The sequence below is a fragment of the Pleurodeles waltl genome, chromosome 9 (assembly GCF_031143425.1).
Source record: "Pleurodeles waltl isolate 20211129_DDA chromosome 9, aPleWal1.hap1.20221129, whole genome shotgun sequence".
Lineage (NCBI taxonomy): Eukaryota > Metazoa > Chordata > Amphibia > Caudata > Salamandridae > Pleurodeles > Pleurodeles waltl.
The window spans coordinates 456,095,577-456,118,026 of record NC_090448.1 but is presented as its reverse complement, the minus strand read 5'-3'; the positions used below and the strand labels follow the sequence as shown (position 1 = coordinate 456,118,026).

At 46.3% G+C, this 22,450-nt stretch overlaps 1 protein-coding gene across 1 annotated transcript in view; it reads left to right on the top strand.

Annotated features, from left to right (window-relative positions):
* TDRD9 (tudor domain containing 9) overlaps window positions 1-22,450 on the top strand; it is a 2,107,755-nt gene that overhangs the window by 1,834,643 nt on the left and 250,662 nt on the right. The window contains exon 32 of the mRNA XM_069207577.1: window positions 4,639-4,748. Coding sequence (XP_069063678.1) covers window positions 4,639-4,748 — 110 coding nt within the window. The remainder of the gene's footprint in view (window positions 1-4,638; window positions 4,749-22,450) is intronic.

The following is a 22,450-nucleotide window of genomic DNA, read 5'->3' as shown; positions in this document are numbered from 1 at the left end:
TTCTTTTCGTTTTTTAAGAGTAGGCTGTGGTCTTTGGGAAAAGACACACAACTAGATGACCAGCTCTTTCTAGGAGTAGATCATTGTCTGCATTAAGAACTGCTATGCTCTAGTTCGAAGGAACCTCCAGAAGGGATCAAGACCCATTCTAGCAGGGCCAAAGCTACCAGTTTGGCTTCCGAAGAGGAGTACCAATTACAGAGATATGAAAAGGCAGCTACGTAGATATTTGCACACATTCACCCAGCATTGATGTCTGTATTCTGAGGTGTTCAGAGTTTCATTCTGCCAGATCATCTTGCAGGATTTATGGGGATAACCATCCAGCAACACTACTCCTAGGTGGGTATGGCTATAGAAACGGTTCTATAGATGAATAATCTTTAGGTAGAATTATCCATCAGACAAAATTTACTTAGCTGCGGTAGCAATCTTTCGGCTGGATACTCTATCTACCTGCAGATTCCTCACCGAACTGCCCGCCTCCACATTTGATTAATAGTTTTAGGGAAAGGTTAATAAGATCCCAAATATGAATATAATTTGAAACTGTAGTACTTTATCAATGTCAGTCCATTCACTCACCTCAAACGTTGGGGTGCAAAAAGGATTGGAAAATTACATTGTTGCACTTGGGTGAGCCTGTGCCTCCTACCGGCAACCTGAGAGCTTTGAAGTTTCCAGATCCAGCCTCATGCCTGGGATTCTTCCTTAGGTGAGGAATCTGAAAGTAGATCCACCAGAAAGCTCATCACCATGGGCAAGTTACTTTTCTCTTTTAAGCCTTCTTTTTTGTTTGATGGCCTGAGCACTGATACCTTGTAAATGTAGCTCAAACATTCTTTTGGTTTTTAACCAGCATACCTACAATTTTTCTTTCTTTTGTTTTATACTTTTTAAACTGCATATTTTACTAAGGCTACAGACTTGCAAATTCTGCCAATGGATCATGTGTCATTGATCATCATCTGTATTTGGTCCTGGCTACCAACGTTTCTTTATTAATAGGTTTTTACTCATTTAGAAACAACTATATTTTTCCATTTCTGTATTTATATTTTTCACTCACAATTTCCTGTGTAGAACGACTGCATGCAGAAGTGTAAGCTTTCCCCCTTTGTCAACCTTTAATGACAGCTGTTGGGATATTATGTGCCATGAGCGCTGCAAGCAGTCGAGGAGAAGTGGATTGGGAGAGAAAAGTGGTGCAGATATATACCAAACCAGTTCTTTAGAACCTATGTCCATTTCTGTTAGACCTGTCAGCCTTAGGGTAGTCTTCCACAAATATTTTGCCTAGTCCCCTCCTATTTTTCTGGATTTGTTTTTGTTGGCCTTAGAACTCGAACACTAGTTAGCAGTGGTAAAGTGCACAAAGTGCTTGTGCGTACTCTATAAAGCATGGTAAAATTGGCTGTCATCTGATTGGCATATATAATTTACTTAAGTTCCCAGCAAAGTGGTACACCATATATGCAGGGCTGGTAAAATAAATGCTGCTTGTGGGAATGTACCACTTATTGTGCCACCCTCTTAAGTGGCTCCTGAAAACTTGTCCCAGGCCTACCATTGCACCCTGCAAGCAGTTTTAAACTGCCAATTCGACTTCACACAATAAATCCTAAAACTCCCTTTTTCTTACATATGTCACTCTAAGGTAAGCTCTAAACCTCCCACAGGACAGGGTACCTTGTAGTGAAAAGGTTGTACATGTACTTTTAAGATTTACTTGTCCTGGTAGTGAAAAACCTCTAAATTTGTTTTTCAGTACTGTTAAGCCTACCTCTCCCATAAGATAAAATTGGGTTACCTTAATACATTAATTAAGTCATAATGCTTGTCCGGGAGCAGGTGGAAATGTCATGTCTGATGTCTAAGGATCTGTAATTTAATCCTTTTTAATGGTAAAGTCAGATTTTAAGTCACAATTCTGAAAATGCTACTTTTAGAAAGTTGGAAATTTCTTGTCCTAACCATTTGATGCCTGCAGCCTGTTTTCCGGGTCACATGATTAGGTGTGGTTAGCAGTTGGCCTTTGTGTATTCCTCCCAGACAGCCACCCAGTAGACGGACTAGATGTACAGGAGGTGGCATTCAGAGCAGGATGGGGTGTTGGAGCTGTACACAGCGATAATTGCACATCAAAGACCTTGCCTCCACTCACACAAAGAACTTCACACTAGCCTGTTGTGACTGTAGATAGATTGGGACCAGGGGAGGAAATTCCATACACTTCTATGGAGGAGAAAACTCCAAAAGCTTCTTCCATTTCAAAGCTGACATCCGGTATAAAAATAGGGTTCTCAGACATACTATTAAGATCACTTCCAAACCTGTGAAAGGACTCTGAGAGGACTCCCCTGCTGCCTTTGGCCAGCTGTTACTTCAGAGGCCAGCCGTGCTGCCTGAAGTCTGCCCTGTGCCGTTGGAGACCTGCCATGCTGCTTGAGGCTTGCTTTTCTACTTGAATCTAGGACTTCCAGCGTGACTCAAAGTGCTAGTTGGTTTTCCTCCTGATCAGAGCCTCAGGCACAGAAAAGACTCCAACCATCTTGAACCCACACCTGGTCCCAGCCTGAGTGAGTCTTAACCCTCCAAGTGTGGCCCATCCAGTCCGGGACCCTTTAAAGTGGTACCAAAGCTGCCCAAATAGCCCACTTCCAAAGCTTGGGACTTGAACAATTTTCTGCCAAACAGCATTTACTTCTGTTTCCATATTTGTGTGGAACTTTTCCTATCTTGTTTTTTCACTTTATTCCAGCGTGTGTGCTGCATAAATACTTTAAACATTGCTTCTAAGTTAAGCCTGACTGCTTTTGTGCCAAGCTTCCAGAGGGTTAAGCACAGGTTAGCTTAGTGATTTTTTGTGCTTCACCCTGGCAAGGATTGTGGCTGCTGCTTGAGAAGGGCCTTACACACCCCTCAACCAATAACCCACTTTATCAGTTTCCTACTCTTTTCTTATCTAGGTGAGATAATGTTCGGTTTTTAGTCCTCAAAAAATTTCTGCACCTCTAAGAGTTAGAAGGTTAGGGAAACCCAGGCAGCCGAAGGTATTAACACTTTTCTCTATCACACTCTAGGATCCTCTACACACATAATGAGGTCATCTGCCTGTTGAGGGACCTAAATTCCGATCCAACATGCAGTGGTATGTGTGCCATCCAACGTGCAGACTTAGATGTGCCTGTCCGCCAAGGAAAAAGTGGCGGTCCAACCTCCACTTCTTAGTTGGCAGATTGGTGGTGGGATGCGGCGTGTACCGGTCATATTGTGCCGAGAGTTGTGTGTGTGAGTGTCAGTATGTGCATGTGTGTATGCGATTGGCTAGTTGAGGTGGGGGGGTAATGTCTTTGTGTCTGTCACACGCAAGTGAGACCAGTGTTATGTATGTTGTGTTGTCGTGAGTAACGTTTAGGTGAGCCTTGTTGTGTTGCATTCCTTGTCATGATGTGTGTAGTTGTTCTTCGTTATGAGTATGTTTGTGTAGCTGAGTGTGTAGTTGTGATTGTGTGGTGTATGAGTGCAGTGTCACCTGTGTGTGTATGTTGTGTCATGGATGTGTGCCAATGTGTGTGTTTAACATGTATGGGTTGTGTTGTGTCAGAATGGCAATGAGTTATTGTGTGAATGTGTTGTTTAGTGCAGGGCTACACCTATGACTAAGGGGACAGTGTGTGTATGTCACTTAGGTCCCTTCCATAGCCGCTACCATTGTACAAAGTCCCGTGAGTCCGGCCGCTGTCTCCCTCCATCAGTGAACTGCCACCAGTCAGTCTGCCTGCAGAGCTGTAACATCTTAATTCAGTGGGCGAAAGACCGTTGACATGACAGTCTTTTGGGGCCCGTGTCCGACGCAGCTTAGCAATGCGACCGCCAATATCCTTAACCTATAATACACAATTTATCAAAACTACAGCATTGTATGTGTATTGTTCCATTCTTAGTTTAGCTTTGTTGTAGCACACACCAGTCTTCAGAAGTAAGCCTTGACTCTTTTGTGTTTTTTTTTTCCCCCATTTTCTTTCTCTTCTGCGAGTCGAAGCCTACAAAAGCAGTGCTTGCAAGTCAATGAGCTTTTAGTAGTTCTTCTTCCTCAGCTGTCAGGGGCAACCAATACTATTTTGTCTCTGCGTTCGCAAGACCCAAGAAAAACTGACTTGACACAAGCCAAATCCCAGAAGGTGGAAAAGTAGGGAAAGCAAGGTGTTGAAATAAGGAAAGCTACTACCAGTGCAAACTGTTGTGTTCCTTATCAATTGTATCCTCATTTGCTATCAACCTGGAGTATAAACTTTTGCCATAGACAGTGAATTTTACCCTGTTTTCTGAGTTATTGTGCACTTGCGCTGTAAAGTGTGTTGTAGGTATAAGGGAAATGCCTTGTCATTTTTTGGTGAGGATTCTGGCCTCATGTATTATTTGCTGGTAGTTTCAAATTCTGCCACAAGGTAGAGGTTTTCAATGATCATTAGATAAGTATGCAGGTTTATTTGCGATAAAAATGTAAAACTATTTTGGGTTTTACTCATGAAAAGGCATAGCTTTCAGGTTTGGTCTAAAATGCAAGCAAGGTTACACCATCCCTTACTGTAGGGTTAATGTGTCTGATGCCAGATTACTGTATTTTTGTTCTAGATGTGTGTGGATAGAAAAAGAGAGCATAAACTCAGTTCTTCTTAATGATGCTCCTGAAGACAATTTCCAGAAAATGCTGGTTTCTGCGTCCTTATCAGTAAATGCATCGGGTAAGCTACACACAATTTTGTTCTTAGCATTTTCAGATGTGTATCCTACTTTTAAATAAATATATTTTCATTTGTTTCTGATAAAGGTTTATAACTGCAGATTTCTCACCTTTTTAATTTTTCCCCAGAAGTCGGACTGGATCTAGTAACCCTCCCCACAATCAGGTGGTGATGGTAGCTCCACATCAATGTCATTCAATGCTAGACGTGTTGTTCAGGAGCCTACGTAGACACCCCCATGCACGCACTCATCAGTTTGCCTCTTTCTGTGTCAACGAGCTGCTTGGACTTACAGCCTTCTGTATCTTGCTGGTCAAGCAAGCCAGATGGCATCTGTGTGCTCTGCAGGGGGATCTGAAGTCAAAGTGGGCATAAAACCAGGAGTCTTTCCAATCTGGTCTACATTTTTTGGGGGAGACTGCAAAAGATTTGCATTGTTGGCTGCAGAACCGAAATTGAACCCTTTTTTATTAACACCCCCTCCACCCAGTGCTCAAATTAGTGACAAATGCATTGCTTCTGGGCTGGGATTGATGAAGATTAGAGATGTTTACTGCGGCAGAGGCCTGTCTCCATATCACCATTCTGGAGCTGCAAGCCATTCATAGTTTCTGAAAATGGGAAGAACCGAGGATTGATCTTTTGGCCACTGTTAAGAACGTGGAATGTCAGCACTTTTGCATTATGGAGTTTGCAAGGCCCCTCTCTCTCTCTCTATCTGTCTCTCACTCTCGCTCTCTCTCCCCCGCTCCTGTTTCTTGTGGGGTGGAAATCAGGCATCCTTTGTGCTGATACTTCTCCAACCACAGGTTCTAGAGAAGATCAGGACCGACCTTGCCCAAGTCATCTCATAATAGTGACGCCGGTTTGGGCATGGATAGTATGGTATCTCGGCCTCCTGGACATGAGCATGGTTGCCAGACCAGCCCTCATTCAAATCACCAGTTGTGGTGCAGTTCCTCAAGGGGTTACGATATATGTTTCCACCTTCTCCATTTGTTATGCCCTAATGGGATTTCAATTTAGTCCTCACAGCCCTCGTGTGTGTGCACATTGAGCCTCTATAGAGGTGTCCTTTCAGGCTGCTTACCCTCAAGACAATCTTCCATGTTACCATAACATTGGCGTGCTGGATGGGCCGTTTGCAGACTTTGTCTGTCAGCCCAACCTACAACTCTTCCTACCTCGACTAGCTGGCTCTACTGACATGTCTCCTTCTTTTCCAAAGTTTGCCACTCCCTTTCTTGTCAGACAGAACATCACTGTTTCGGTGGTATTTGCTCCGCCTCACCCTTCTGAAGAGGAGAGACTACACCAGCTGGATCAGAGGTATGCTTTCCGCTTCTACATTGTTAGTATCAGATAACACCTGGTGGGATAATCAACAGATTTGCTTGGCAGAGAATGCAAAGCTATGCAGAAGAGGGCCAATCTTTTATTGCATTAAGGTCTGCTACACAATGTCAGAGAAGCAGCCCCCTGAATGCTTCTAGGCTCAATCTGCCACAGCCAAGGCTGCCACCACTGCAATAGCACACTAGGTGCCTTTTACTTCATATGCTCACCAAGTACTAATGTCTGGAAAGTCAGGTCTATCTGGATGGGCATTTGACCCATTCGGTCCTGCAGGGCTTTCTGTTTTGAGCCAGTTCACAGACCCTCCACTTGGGACGTACTGTTTTGGTATCTATTCAAAAGGTGAGAAATGTGCACTTTGAAGTATTGATCAGAAGAGCAGGTTACCTATGTTTGGTAATGCTCTTTCTGGAAGAGAGACTAACCTTGAATTCCTTACTGGCCTTTCATCCTCCCTTTTCTGTGAAGTAGATTCTTTTCCACCTAAATAGGTCCTAAATTAGGTTTCTGTGAACTGGACTCTACTAGTCTTGATTTTGGCTCCTTGTCTGGTGCCATGTCAGAAATCGACTGATGTCAATTCATATGAGTGGTGCCTGTACAGGACTGTACACCTCACATCTGGCATGTAATGAAAAACATGCGGAGCTGCAGGTGTCACTTGCTGGCTCCCAGGGGTACTGCTAAAGATTTTCCGGAATTCTCGGTTACCTAGAGTCTCCAAAACAAAGAGCGTTATCAAAGGTAAGTAACTTTTAGTTTAGGATATAAGCGTTTGGCTTTTCTCATCATATTATGTCACTCCACTGCAAACATTCTTTTCTATTTTCTTGTTTGCAAATGAAAACCCTGGCATAGGAGGTATTTTCCAAATCTAGTGCGTCTCACCCATAGGTAATGTCACTTTTAGGTCCTGCAAGCACCTTACTTTGAGATAGACCACCAGTAATCAGGGCTGTAATATTAGTATCTAAAAAGATGACCAAAGCAGGATCTCTTATATCAAACTAATGTTTTTTTACTAAAGTAAAAGCGATGGTAAAACAAGTGTATTTATCACTTTGAACAGGTATGATAAAACCTCCATGGGATGTGTCAAGTGAATGTTTAATTGGTTATTGTGAACCGTTTATGGAACAATGAACTGTGTAATTACACTGTATGTATTGGTATATTTTTATTAACAGTTTTATGATGTATTTATGATCAATTGAATTTGACTGCCAGGCCGTCACAAGAACAGTGTAGCTCTGTATCTACACATATTCACATATCAAGATATACCCCCAAAGAAATCAAGACTCCGAAACATAGCAATTTGGAGACTTGAATAACTGCAAGCGTGGGTAAACTTAAACATGAGTCAGTTGTGGGTGTAAGGAAGAGCTGATGGAATCTCAGCCATTAAAACATGTGAATATAGTACCAGAATTTTTTTTAACCAAGTTTAAAAAATACTTTAAAAATGTGCAGTTAAGGTACCCTAGTTTGCACAATGTCATATTAGGATCTATCAAGAATACTTTTTGAACCCTAAAAAAAAGAGAAAATAACTCTAAGCTCCACTTTGGTCTACAGCATTGTAGTGATTGAATTGAAAATTATGTCTTAAAATGTGGCATACATATATTCTTATTTCCATACGTTCATTTAAAAGAAATTTACTTGCCAGTGCAGAACGTATTGTGGTCACTGTAGGAAAGTAGCCTCTTTCTAGCTTGGATACTCACACGTTTGGCCTGTTTCTCAGTGTGTTTGACTGTGTCTACTGGGATCCTGCTAATCAGGTAGTTAAGCTCTCTCCTTGAAATTTGGGTGGTACATACTGTTAACACAGTATTTCACCCACAATTGGCATACTGGTGCCCCCTTATAAGTCCCTAGTATATGGTACCTAGGTACCCAGGGCATTCGGGTTCCAGGGGATCCCTGTGGTCTGCAGCATATATTTTGCCACCCATTGGGAGCCCATGCAAAGGCTTCTGCAGGACTGCCATTGCAGACTGCGTGAAAAGGTGCATGCACCCTTTCACTGCCATTTACACTGCACTAGGTAACTGAAAAGTCACCCCTATAGCAGGCCCTCCAGCCCTGAGGGTAAGGTGCAAAGTACCTGTGTGTGAGGGCACCCCTACACTAGCAGAGGTGCCCCCCCTGACCTCCAGGACCATTTTCCCAGACTTTGTGAGTCCGGAAACGCCATTTTACGCGTGTACTGGACATAGTTCAGCTACATAATGGTAACTCCCAACATATCCATGTTTGGTATCAAACATGTAGGAACCATACCTGCATGCTTTTGCAAGCATTGGTTGTATGATCCCATGCACTCTGGGGACACCTTAGAGGACACCCATACTGCCATTACAGCCTTCTGAGGTTTTCCAGGCAGCCCCAGCTGCGGCCACCTCACAGATAGGTTTCTGCCCTCCTGTTGCTTGAGAAGCTCAAGCCCAGGAAGGGCGGGAAATCGCAGAGATCTCCTCCACCCTTATGGGCTGGTCCAGGGCTGTCGCATCCCGCTCATGGAGCGGGGCGATTTGACAGTCTGCGAGATAGGTGATAGGGTCTGCGTCGCTGTCTGTCTGCTGCATACAACTCTCTATAAAAATCCGCAAACACCTCCGCCATTTGCCCGTCCATTCGTACCTCACCCCGCGAAGGGGAGCGCACCATCTTTATAGCTGTGGCCGAGCGCTGCGCCCTCAGGTGATGGGCAAGGAGTTTCCCACAGCGATTACTCCATATATAATATTTATGTTTAAGTCGAACTACTGCATACTCTGCCCTGTCCCAATCCAGCCATTTCAGCTGATGACGCACCTTCTCCAACTGCCTCCTTACTTTGGGAGCACCAGTATGCTTATGGGAGCGTTCCAGAGCCGCCACTTTCTATTCTAACACTGCCCTCTGCTCTCTCCTAGATTTATTTTCTTTGGCTGAGAGCGATATCACCTCTCCGCGTACTACTACCTTCAGTGCCTCCCAGAGTGTCTCTAGGCTAGTCCTCCTATCGTCATTGTGAGTAAGGTAGTCAAGGATCGCGCGTCGGAGCTTCTCTTCTGCCACCCGTCTCCGCAGTATAGTATCCCCAAAGCGCCAGCCCGGGTTCCCCACTCGCCCCCCCCTCAAGACGGGCCACCAGCGTAATGGGGGCATGATCTGTCAGAGCTCGAGGCTCAATTGCAGCCTCCCTGATTCAGGACGTAAACTCTGAGGAGGCTAAGAAGAAGTCTATACGTGTATACGTCTTGGAGGAGGCCGAATAGAATGAGTAGGCCCTGAGCGTCAGATGCGCCCTCCTCCAGACGTCTTCTAGATCACAATCAGCCAGCGACTGACGCCCCACCGGAGTCAGCACCCCCGTCTGCCCATATAGGTGCCCTGAACGATCCAACTCATTGTCCATAACCAGATTGAAGTCTCCCCCTACAAGAATAGCACTGTCCGGTGTGGTAAGCATTGGGGATATGGCCTGCCTCATCAATGCTTCCTGCTGTGCATTAGGGGCATATAATGTGGCAATAGTGAATTGGAATGTCTCAACACGCACCCTACTGGCCAGGAACCTACCCTTGATCTCATGTATCTTGGGGACTACCTCCCCAGGAAAGGCCCTCAATATTAGTATTGCCACCCCAGCATGCTGCGTAGGAGCAGAGGACCAAAACTGCCGGGGGAACCACTTCGAGCGCATGCGATATGTATCCTTAGCCAATAAGTGCATCTCCTGCAGGAGGCAGATATGGCTCTCAGACCTCTTGAGAGCAGAAAGGATTGCCAACCTCTTTGCTGGACTATTAAGCCCCCGGACATTAAGGCTTAGATATTTAAGGGACACACGTAATTAAGCGGGTCGCGCAACCCAGGTGGGAATCCTCACCCAGGGACAAGAGACGAGGACAGCCCGGGGGTGGCCCGCACACATAATAACAGTGATCGAGACCAGAGCACATAGGAATTTCGGGGGAAGCACAACAACATAGAACAGAGGCGCACAACAGGTGCATATCTAAACACACAAGTCCACTATCACACGTCCAAAAAGAGGCAGAGTCCAGACAGGGGTCAGCAACACCACACAAGGTCGGCACTTGGTATCCAGCGACACCACCACCCGGGCCAGTCTCCAGCAGCTTCATTACTTGTTCTAAAAAAGAGAAAACAACCCCAGACCACTGCAGCGACACTCGGGTGTTGTCCACTTTTATGCACTGGTCCCTGCTGCAAGACTGCTCAACACAGATTGTCTCTCCAGCGCTTGCTCTGTCGAGGTTGGCCTCAGCTGCTTCTTCTTCCTTTCCTTCCATCGCCAACGTGGGCGGTCCTCGGCGGCGGCCTCTTGGCACGACCCGATGCCCCGTTCCGTCTCCTCCAAGTGTAGGATCCGGCGCGCCTCCTGCAATGATTTCACCTGATGCAGCTGGTCCCCCCCAAACGAAATACAAGGCGGAAGGGGTGACCCCAGGTATAGGCAGTAGAATTCGCCCAGAGGTACTCCGTAATGGGCTTAAGTTCTCTTCGTCTCTGCAATGTCCTCAGAGAGAGATCCTGAAAAAGCTGAAGCTCCTGTCCTCTGAACTAGACCTGAGAGAGGTTTCACGTTCTCTGCAGGATGCTTTCTTTCGTCATGTAGTTATGCACACACGCTAAGCTATCAGGAGGGCGCTTCCTGGTTCCTCCGCCTCACCCCGATCCTCAGGCCCCTTTGCCATAATGGCCCCCTCAGCAGGCTTGCCCTGTGCTGGATGAGATCTTGTCAACATCTCCCTCACTGACGGGTCCCTTTTCGGCTTAGAGGATGCCATCGGGATGCAGCTCACCCGCCGGTACAGGGAGCAGCCCCGCACCAGACACTGTCCACACTGCTGCCCAGCTATCCACTTCTCACAAAGTCAGCACCTCTCACCGGAGTGGCCAGCTCTCGCCCTCTGCACCCGTTCCCGCTCGGAAAGAGCGACCGTTCCCCCTTCTCTTCTCTTTCGGGACCAAAGTGGTAGGGCACTTCCTGTTATAGGGCTCCACCAATGCCCAGCTCCGTCGAGCAGCGTGCACCCAGGCCTCCAAAGGCTCGCTCTCTCCACAGACCAATTGCCCCACTGAGCCGAGGGCCCATGCTCACTCCCACGCTACGTGGGGCCCTCGCACTTCAGAATCCACGGGAGACCAGAGGGACTCCACCGGCCCCTTCACAGCTCACTGGGGGTCCCCTTCTAGTCCCCTCGGGCCACATATGGCCTCCACCAGCCAAGGGAGACCGAGGCCACATGTCTCCTCCTTGCTTGTGGCCCCCCCGTGGTTCTGTTCCTCCGTGGCCGACTGCCGGCACCTGCCCAGCCGCCGTGCCGAATCTCTCCTCAGTGGGCTCCAAGCCCTGCCGCTGTCCACGAGGCTGCGCCTGCCGAGCGCGAGGCGGCCCGGGCCCAAGGAGACCCCTTCCCTGTGGCCCCCCGGGGCATCCGAACACCCGTCCGGCCGATCCCTTCCGCACCCGAGTCTTCCTGGTGCCCCCGATCCTCGGGGGTGCCCTCGCCGATGTCGGCCTGGGGCCGCTGAGGAGCTGCAGGGGCCCGGGCCGCTGAGTAGCTGCAGGGGCCTGGGCAGCAGAGCTCGCAAACATGCGTCTGCTCACGCCACCATCTTGGCCACGCCCCCAGCCCAGCACTTTATCCTGTGATGCATATCTTCCTGAGTGGTTCTCTGGCGGCGTGGGAGCCTTGGTCGTAGTGCTGCGGGGACCTCCTTTTGCACCTCCTTTATCCCCATGCTGTGGGACTCCTGTGTACGCTGCCTGGTCTTCTGTGGCCTCTCTGAGTTGCTGAGAGCCACCTCTTACTTCCCCTCCTGGGTAGAGTCCACCTGGTCCTTCCTGGTCCCGGGCAGCGCCATTTTCTGCTAACCATGAGCTTTGTGTGTGCCAAGGCTTGTTGGCGGACTCCAGCAACGCAAACCAGACTCCAATCCTCCATCCGGCGTGGGACATCACTTGCACCAACCAGGAACCAAACTACGGCTTTTTGGATGCAATGCTGACTGTTCTCTTCTTTTGCACCTTCATCCGGGTTAGCAGAGGCTCCTGTTCTCCCTGGACTCATCTGTGCTTCTTGGACTTGGTCCCCTTTTTCCACAGGTCTTCAGGTCCAGGAATCCACTGTTGGTGTCTTGCAGTCTCTTCTGGTTCTTGCATAATCTTCTTTCTCGTGTTTCTGTGTGTTTTGGGAAAGTTACTGTGTTTTACTCCTGCTTTCCTGGGCACTGGGGTGGGTTCTAGTACTTACCTTTGGGGTTTTCTAGTACTCCCAGCGACCCTCTACACACTACACTTGCCTAGGTGGGAAACCGACTTTCAAATTCCACTATATGGTTTGTGTTTCCTCTAGGCCCATTTCTAATTATTGTGATTTTCACTAATTGCACTGTTTTCTAACTGTTTTAATGCCTATTTCTGCATATTAGTGTATATAATTTGTGTATTTCTTACCTCCTAAGGGAGCCTAGTCTCTGGTAATTTTGACATTTGTATCACCAAAATAAAGTACCTTTATTTTTGTAACACTGAGTATTTTCTTTCATGTGTGTGAGTACTGTATGACTACAGTGGTATTGCATGAGCTTTGCATGTCTCCTAGATAAGCCTTGGCTGCTAAGCTACAGCTACCTCTAGAGAGCCTGGCTTCTAGACACTGCCTACATTTCACAAATAATAGATAACTGGACCTGGTATAAGGTGTAAGTACCTTAGGTACCCACTAAAACCAAACCAGCCTCCTACAGTCATGCTTCAGTAACTCATGTTTTTACCCAGGCTTCAACAGTGGTATTAGCTGTATTGTGAATGCACACAGTGTTGCTAAACTTTCACCTAGCTTAATTTGCTTGTTTTGAGGCTTTCTATGATGAGTGGATTGCTATGCTCCACTGGATCATGCAGACTCATGTGTTCCATAAATTTCACGTAGCCAAATCGAACACCAGATTACAAAATTCAGTTGGAGCAGTAATAGACACGCCGTGAATAACAACTTTCTGCTCTCAGAAGTGATTTAGTACATAAAAGGTGGCTCATTTTTCAGTGTTAGCTTCACATTATTGGTGTCACACTTAGTAGGTCCACCAAGCCCCAAAAGGCAATTACCGCCTGTAGGAAGCTGGCTATCTATGTAGTGTACCAGTGTAAGGGAACACTATGCAGATAGTCCAGTGCAACTCTTACTGGCTGACGGGGGTTAAAATAACCCTAAAAGCTCTCCTTTGTGGGAGTGTGGGCGAGCAGTTAGGCTTAGCAGAGGGCAGTGTTACGCGTTAGCTGCCCACACAGAGCCAGTAATCGAGACACACACATTCACAAAATAAAGAAATCAGACATCAGTTTATAAAAATAACTTACTTTAATATATATTTAGACACTAAGATCATTAGAAACGGCTGAGTACTTTTCGTAATATCAATTCTTACAGTTTTCAAAAGTTGACAGTACAGTTTTTGGCTGTGGTAATGTTATCCTATGAGGGAAAAAACATGTACTGTAATCGGATGGACACTTAGTGCAATTTTTGGGTGCTGTCATGTTATCCTATGGGGAAAAACGTGTACTGCAATCAGGCACTTAACAGCGATTCACAGGATTGGTCTCCAGGACTTTGTCAGTATGGAGCAAGGTCCAAGGCCACAACAATGGGTCAGCTCTGAGGTTTGCTCTGGATCTTGGTGACCTGGTGCAGAGGGCAAACCGGGCAGTGGGGCCACTCTCCTGAATTCCCTTGCAGATCCTGACGTCCCTCGATGGTAGGGCTGCTTTGGTACTTGTGTAGTCCACATTGGACCACCAACAAGCCTTGGTTGCTGCAAGGGGTCCTGTACCCCAGGTATAGGTGCAGGGGGCCTCCGGGAAGGGTCAGCATCTGTGGACTTTAGTGAAGTGGCAGGACTGACCTTCTGGGCTCTAAACAGCCTTATCCTGGCTTGTTGATCCCTTGGAGGGCCTGATGGCCAAAGGGATAGGGTGACTAGATGTCCCGGATTTCCCCAGACAGTCACTGTTTTTAGAGGACTGTCCCGGTGTCCCAACACTTCTCTTAATTTTAAATAAATGCCCCGGTTTTTTGGACAAAGTTCAGATTACTAAATAAATGTCCCTGTTTTTGGGACGCAGGTCAGATCATCTAGGGAAGCATAAGTGAAAGACGCCTACAAAGTATGAAATAATTAATGTGATGTATCTGTTATTGTCAGGCAACACAGTCCCCTGTCTGCTCCCAGCAGAGAGAAGGAGTGGGGGACAGAGAGAGGTGGGTGGGGGCAGATTGGGAAATTGCAGGGTGGGAGGTCAAGCCATAACTAATTTCGTAAATGTGTGTGTGTGTGTTTATGTATATAAATATATATATGCAAAAAACAAAGGAGAACTCTGGGAAGTTCCCAAATTTAGGTGGAGTACCGCTCTAGTAAGGAGCACCCTACAACACCAGTGACACTCTAGATTTGCTCACCTCAAATGTCTGCTTATCTAGCGAAGTTTTTAAGCATAGGATCTGCACAGTGCTATCCTCGCCGAGCTAGATAGTGACAAAGTCTTTTGCCATTTGTACAGCAAAATCTTTAAGCATAGGATTGACACAGTGTCATCCTCGACGAGCTGTATAATGACAAAAAAACATATAACACTCCAGGCACAGTATTACAGCTTTGGACTGGTCAAATACCGTCCAAGCCAACATGGGCTGCCCACGTAGTAGCAGGCCAGCCCCCCCAACCCAGGGGAGATAGATATTTATATATTTTTATATTATATATATATATATATATATATATATATATATATATATATATATATATATATATATATATATATGTTCGATGGCATGTGTAGCTGCAGATACACATGCTGTGCATTATCCTGCCATCTAGTGTTGGGCTCTGAGTGTTACAAGTTGTTTTTCTTTGAAGAAGTCTTTTCGAGTCACAAGACCGAGGAACTCCTCCCCTTTCGGCTCCATTGCGCATGGGCATCGACTCCATCTTAGATTGTTTTCTTTCCTCCATCGGGTTCGGACGTGTACCTCTTCGCTCCTTGTTTCGGTTCTGAAAAGTTAGTTAACAATCGGAAAATTCAACGGTATTGTTTGCGCTTGGTATCGGGTTAGTAATAGCACATAGACACCGAAGAAAAGAAGAGCTCCGGCAGCCCTTCAGGGCTTCCACTCCCTGGCGGGGCCTTGTCGGCCCGACCGCGTGCGTCTTCAAGGCTCATGGAACGGACCCCATTCCACTTCTGCCCCAAATGCCACGCTAAGCATCCTTATACAGACCAGCATTTGGTCTGTAATTTGTGTTTGTCCCCCGAACACAAAGAGGATACCTGCGAGGCTTGTCGGGCATTTCGGTCAAAGAAGACGTTGCGGGACCGGAGAGCTCGAAGGCTTCAAATGGCGTCGACGCCGGCTGGACACCCCGACGTCGAAGAAGATGAGACATTCTCCATTCCTGATTCGGACTCGGACGAGCCCGAGAGTGAGCAGCCGGCGAGGCTACAAACCGTGAGTAAACCAGCCCCGGCCAAAACTCACTTGAAAATTATGAAAGCCCAGGGGACGCCACCGCCTACAGGCCATGGCTTTACCCGTAAGCACGGTGACCAAGCATGGGCACGAAAAAGGGCACACATCAGCCGAAGACATCCGACTCCGGTCGAGATATCGGCACAGAGTATACTTGGCACCGAGATACCGGCTCTGACCAAACTCGGCACCGAGAGATCGGCACTCCGAAAGCTAAAAAAGTTTCTTCGGAGCCGAAAAAGACTGCTGAGAAGGTTTCGGTGCCGAAACATCCAGCCTCGGAGCTGAAACAAAACTCCTATACGGAGGAACAAGGCCTTTCCTCACAACTACAAGGCCACAAGTTTGGACAAGAACTAGAGATGGGAGAGCCAGACCATACACAGAGAAGGCTCCATATACAGAAGGACACGGGGAAAATAAGAACTCTTCCCCCAATTAAAATGAAGCGGAAACTCGCTTTCCATGAAACGGAAACGCAGCCAAAAGCAAAGGTGGCTAAAGAAAAAACACCACCACGTTTTTCGCCACAGCCATCGCCACCGCACTCACCACAACTGTCCCCAATTGCAACACCCCCAATGATGCAGTCACCAAAGCACACAGGGATGAGCCAAGACGACCCAGATGCATGGGATCTGTACGATGCACCAGTATCTGATAATAGTCCGGATTGCTACCCGGCAAGACCATCACCACCAGAAGACAGTACTGCTTACATGCAGGTCGTTTCAAGAGCAGCTACCTTTCATAACGTAGCACTGTATTCAGAACCTATAGAGGATGACTTCTTGTTCAATACCCTGTCATCAACACATAGCCAATACCAAAGTTTGCCAATGTTACCAGGCATGTTAAAACACGCTAAACAGGTGTTTCAGGACCCAGTCAAAAGCAGCGCCATCACACCTAGGGTGGAGAATAAGTACAAACCTCCCCCTACGGACCCTGTGTACATAACGCAACAGCTAACTCCTGACTCAGTTTTAGTAGGAGCAGCCCGGAAAAGGGCAAACTCACAGACTTCTGGGGATGCACCACCACCCGACAAAGAAGGTCGGAAATTCGGTGCTGCGGGGAAAAGGGTGGCAGCACAGGCAGCCAATCAATGGCGAATTGCCAATCCGTAGTCTTTATTGGCAAGATACGACAGGACACATTGGGACGAAATGCAACATTTCATTGAACACCTTCCCAAAGAGTTTCAGAAGCGTGCCCAACAGGTTGTGGAGGAGGGCCAAAGTATCTCCAACAACCAAATACGATCGGCTATGGACTCAGCAGACACAGCCGCCAGAACAGTAAACACGGCGGTCACCGTTCGGAGACACGCATGGCTACGCACCTCCGGATTTAAGCCAGAGATCCAGCAGGCTGTGCTGAATATGCCTTTTAATGGACAGCAATTGTTTGGGCCGGAGGTGGATACAGCTATAGACAAGCTAAAGAAAGACACTGACACGGCCAAAGCCATGGGCGCGCTCTACTCCCCACACAGCAGAGGCACCTTTAGGAAGCCACACTTTAGTGGGGGGTTTCGGGCCCAAAGCACAGAGCCTTCTACCTCACAGGTCAGACCCACATGCCAGGGCCAATACCAAAGAGGAGGCTTTCGGGGACAATTTAGGGGTGGACAGTTCCCTAAAACAAGAGGGAAATTCCAAAGCCCAAAAACCCCAAAAACTAAACAGTGACTCCAACGTCACAAATCCCCAACACACAACACCAGTGGGGGGGGGACTCACAGATTATTACCAAAATTGGAAACACATAACTACGGACTCGTGGGTCCTAGCCATTAACCAACATGGTTATTGCATAGAATTCCTACAACTACCACCAAATGTGCCTCCAAAAGCACACAACATCTCCAAACAGCACTTAGATCTGTTACAACTAGAAGTCCAAGCGTTGATACAAAAAGAAGCAATAGAAATAGTACCCAACCATCAAAAAGGAACAGGTGTTTGCTCCCTGTATTTCCTAATTCCAAAAAAAGGACAAAACACTGAGACCCATCTTAGACCTCAGAACACTAAATCTTTACATCAAATCAGATCACTTTCACATGGTGACACTTGAAGACGTGATTCCCTTGCTCAAGCAACAGGACTACACGTCAACATTAGATCTCAAGGATGCTTTCTTCCACATACCCATACATCCTTCCCACAGGAAATACTTAAGGTTTGTAATCCAAGGCGTACATTACCAGTTCAAAGTGTTACCGTTCGGGATAACAGCAGCACCAAGAGTATTCACAAAATGCCTTGCGGTAGTAGCTGCACATATCAGGAGACAGCACATGCACGTATTCCCTTACTTGGACGATTGGTTAATAAAAACCAGCACTCAGCAACAGTCTCTTCAACACTCAAAATACGTCATAGAAACCCTTCACAAGCTAGAGTTCTCAATAAACTACCAAAAATCACATTTACAACCGTGTCAAATACAACAATACTTAGGAGCAACAATCAACACACAAAAAGGGATTGCCACTCCAAGTCCACAAAGGGTACAGGCATTCCAAAATGTAATACTAAACATGCACCCAAACCAACACTATCAAGTGGGGTTTGTGATGAAACTTCTAGGCATGATGTCTTCATGCATAGCCATTGTCCCAAACGCAAGACTACACATGCGGCCCTTACAACAGTGCCTAGCAACACAATGGACACAAGAACAGGGTCAACTTCAAGATCTAGTGTTGATAGACCGCCAAACACACTCCTCGCTTCAATGGTGGAATCCTATAAATTGAAACCAAGGGCGGCCATTCCAAGACCCTGTGCCTCAATACGTGATCACAACAGATGCTTCCATGGTAGGGTGGGGAGCACACCTCAACCAGCACAGCATACAGGGACAATGGGATGCTCAACAAAGCCAGCTTCATATAAATCATCTAGAACTACTAGCAGTGTTTCTAGTATTGAAAGCATTTCAACCCTTAATAGCCCACAAACACATTCTTGTCAAAACAGACAACATGACAACAATGTATTACCTAAACAAACAGGGAGGGACACACTCATCACAGCTGTGTCTCTTAGCACAAAAGATTTGGCATTGGGCGATTCACAATCACATTCGCCTAATAGCACAGTACATCCCAGGAATTCAAAACCAGTTAGCCGACAGTCTCAGTCGAGATCACCAGCAAACCCACAAATGGGAAATTCATCCCCAGATACTACAGACTTACTTTCAAAACTGGGGAACACCACGAATAGACCTATTCGCAGCAAAAGAAAATGCAAAATGCTAAAACTTTGCATCCAGGTACCCACACCCTCACTCTAAGGGCAATGTGTTATGGATGAGTTGGTCAGGGATATTTGCTTACGCTTTTCCCCCTCTCCCACTCCTTCCGTATCTAGTAAACAAATTGAGTCAAAACAAACTCAAACTAATACTAGTAGCTCCAACTTTGGCTCGCCAACCATGGTACACAACACTACTAGATCTGTCAGTAGTACCTCATATCAAACTACCAAACAGACCAGATCTGTTAACTCAACAAAAACAACAGATCAGACACCCAAATCCAGCATCGCTCAATCTAGCAATCTGGCTCCTAAAGTCTTAGAATTTGGACATTTAGACCTTACACAAGAATGTATGGAGGTCATTAAACAAGCTAGGAAACCTACTACAAGACATTGTTACGCAAATAAATGGAAAAGATTTGATTATTTCTGCCAAAATAATCAAATTCAACCACTACATGCGTCCACAAAAAACATTGTAAGCTTCCTATTACACTTACAAAAATCAAAGCTAGCTTTTTCGTCCATTAAAATACATCACACAGCAATATCTGCCTATCTGCAGATTACACATTCAACATCACTCTTTAGAATTCCGGTCATAAAAGCATTTATGGAGGGTCTAAAGAGAATCATACCCCCAAGAACACCACCAGTTCCCTCATGGAACCTCAATATTGTATTAACACAACTCATGGGTCCACCATTTGAACCCATGCACTCTTGTGAGATGCAATACTTAACCTGGAAAGTAGCCTTCCTAATAGCTATCACATCTCTTAGAAGAGTAAGTGAAATACAAGCATTTACTATACAGGAACCCTTTATACAAATACACAAACATAAAGTGGTTCTACGCAAAAATCCAAAATTTTTACCAAAAGTTATATCACCGTTCCACCTAAATCAAACTGTGGAACTCCCAGTCCTTTTTCCACAACCAGACTCGGTAGCCGAAAGGGCATTACATACATTAGACATCAAAAGGGCACTAATGTATTACATTGATAGAACAAAACAATTTCGCAAAACAAAACAATTGTTTGTAGCCTTCCAAAAACCTCATGCAGGAAATCCAATATCCAAACAAGGAATTGCCAGATGGATAGTTAAATGTATTCAAACTTGCTATGTTAAAGCAAAGAGAGACTTGCCTATTACACCAAAGGCACACTCCACTAGAAAGAAAGGCGCCACAATGGCCTTTCTAGGCAATATACCTATGACAGAAATCTGTAAGGCAGCCACATGGTCTACTCCTCATACAGTCACGAAACATTACTGTGTGGATGTGTTAACAATACAACAAGCCACAGTAGGACAGGCAGTATTACGAACATTATTTCAAACAACTTCAACTCCTACAGGCTAAGCCACCGCTTTTGGAGAGATAACTGCTTACTAGTCTATTCACAGCATGTGTGTCCACAGCTACACATGCCATCCAACGGAAACTGTCACTTACCCAGTGTGCATCTGTTCATGGCATGAGACGCTGCAGATTCACATGCGCCCTCCCGCCTCCCCGGGAACCTGTAGCTGCTAGAAGTTGACAATAATTATATATATTAGAGGTTGATAAAACTTGTAAATTTGTAAATATATATATCACTTTTTACACACATTATGTACATACATACTTACTCCATTGCATGGGCACCTTTACTATATACACAACTCCTACCTCACCCTCTGCGGGGAAAACAATCTAAGATGGAGTCGACGCCCGTGCGCAATGGAGCCGAAAGGGGAGGAGTCCCTCGGTCTCGTGACTCGAAAAGACTTCTTCGAAGAAAAACAACTTGTAACACTCCGAGCCCAACACTAGATGGCAGGATAATGCACAGCATGTGAATCTGCAGCGTCTCATGCCACGAACAGATGTACACTGGGTAAGTGACATTTTACATATGTGTATATATATATATGTTCGATGGCATGTGTAGCTGCAGATACACATGCTGTGCACATCCCGCCATCTGGTGTTGGGCTCGGAGTGTTACAAGTTGTTTTTCTTCGAAGAAGTCTTTTCGAGTCACGAGACCGACGGACTCCTCCCATTTCGACTCCATTGCGCATGGGCGTCGACGCCATCGGGTTCGGACGTGTTTTGGGTTCGGAAAGTTAGTTAGAATCTCGGAAAAATCGTCGGTATTGTTTGCGTTCGGTATCGGGTTAGTTACAACAGATCGACACCGAATTAAGAAGAGCTCCGGTGGCCCTTCGGGGTTTTCTTCCATCCCCGTCGGGGCCTGGTCGGTCCGGCCACGTGTCTCTTCAAGGCTGATGGAACGGACCCCATTCCGCTTCTGTCCAAAATGCCATAACAAGTATCCATATACAGATCAACATCTGGTCTGTAACTTGTGTTTGTCACCAGAACACAAGGAGGATACTTGTGAGGCCTGTCGAGCGTTTCGGTCCAGGAAGACACTCAGGGACCGAAGAGCAAGAAGACTGCAAATGGCGTCGGCGCCGACAGGACAAGGGCGTTTCGAGGAGGAGGAAGAAACATTCTCCACCCAGGAGTAGGACTCTGAGGAGATCAATCCCGAAGAAACTAGTCTATGCACAGCATGTGTATCTGCAGCTACACATGCCATCGAACGGAAAATGTCACTTACCCAGTGTACATCTGTTCGTGGCATTAGTCGCTGCAGATTCACATGCGCCCACCCGCCTCCCCGGGAGCCTGTAGCCGTTTAGAAGTAGATCTTAAACATTTGTACATTTGTAAATATATTACTTAAAACTTTATTATGGACATACGCATTCACTCCATTGCATGGGCACTATTACTAGCATACACAACTCCTACCTCACCCTCTGCGGGCAAAACATTCTAAGATGGAGTCGACGCCCATGCGCAATGGAGTCGAAATGGGAGGAGTCCCTCGGTCTCGTGACTCGAAAAGACTTCTTCGAAGAAAAACAACTTGTAACACTCAGAGCCCAACACCAGATGGCGGGATGTGCACAGCATGTGAATCTGCAGCGACTAATGCCACGAACAGATGTACACTGGGTAAGTGACATTTTCCATATAGATATATATATATAGATATATATATAGATATATATATATAGAGAGAGAGAGAGAGACTCTCTATAGAGGGAAAGGAATCTCTGTCTACAAGAGAAATCACTTTTGTCAATGCAGAGCGGCAAAAAAGCTTGTCGCGCTGAGTGCCCTTTCACCACCAAACCTGACCACTGCACATAGGCATTATAAGTCACCCCTTGGGTAGACCTTTCAGTCCAAGGGCAGTGTGCATGCCTTTAAGTGTGAGGGTACCCCATGCATGAGCAGGGTTCCCCTAAAGACCCCAGGCCAATTCCTGGACTCTAAATTTGGGACGCCATCTTAAGGTATGTAGTGGTCCAGATACATAATGGCTTCTCCTAACCTAGGCATGTTTGGTATCAAACACGTAATCATGCAACTACACTGATACCAGTGTTAGTTGCATGATACCATGTACTCTGGGGATTCCGTGGAGGATCCCCCAGTTCT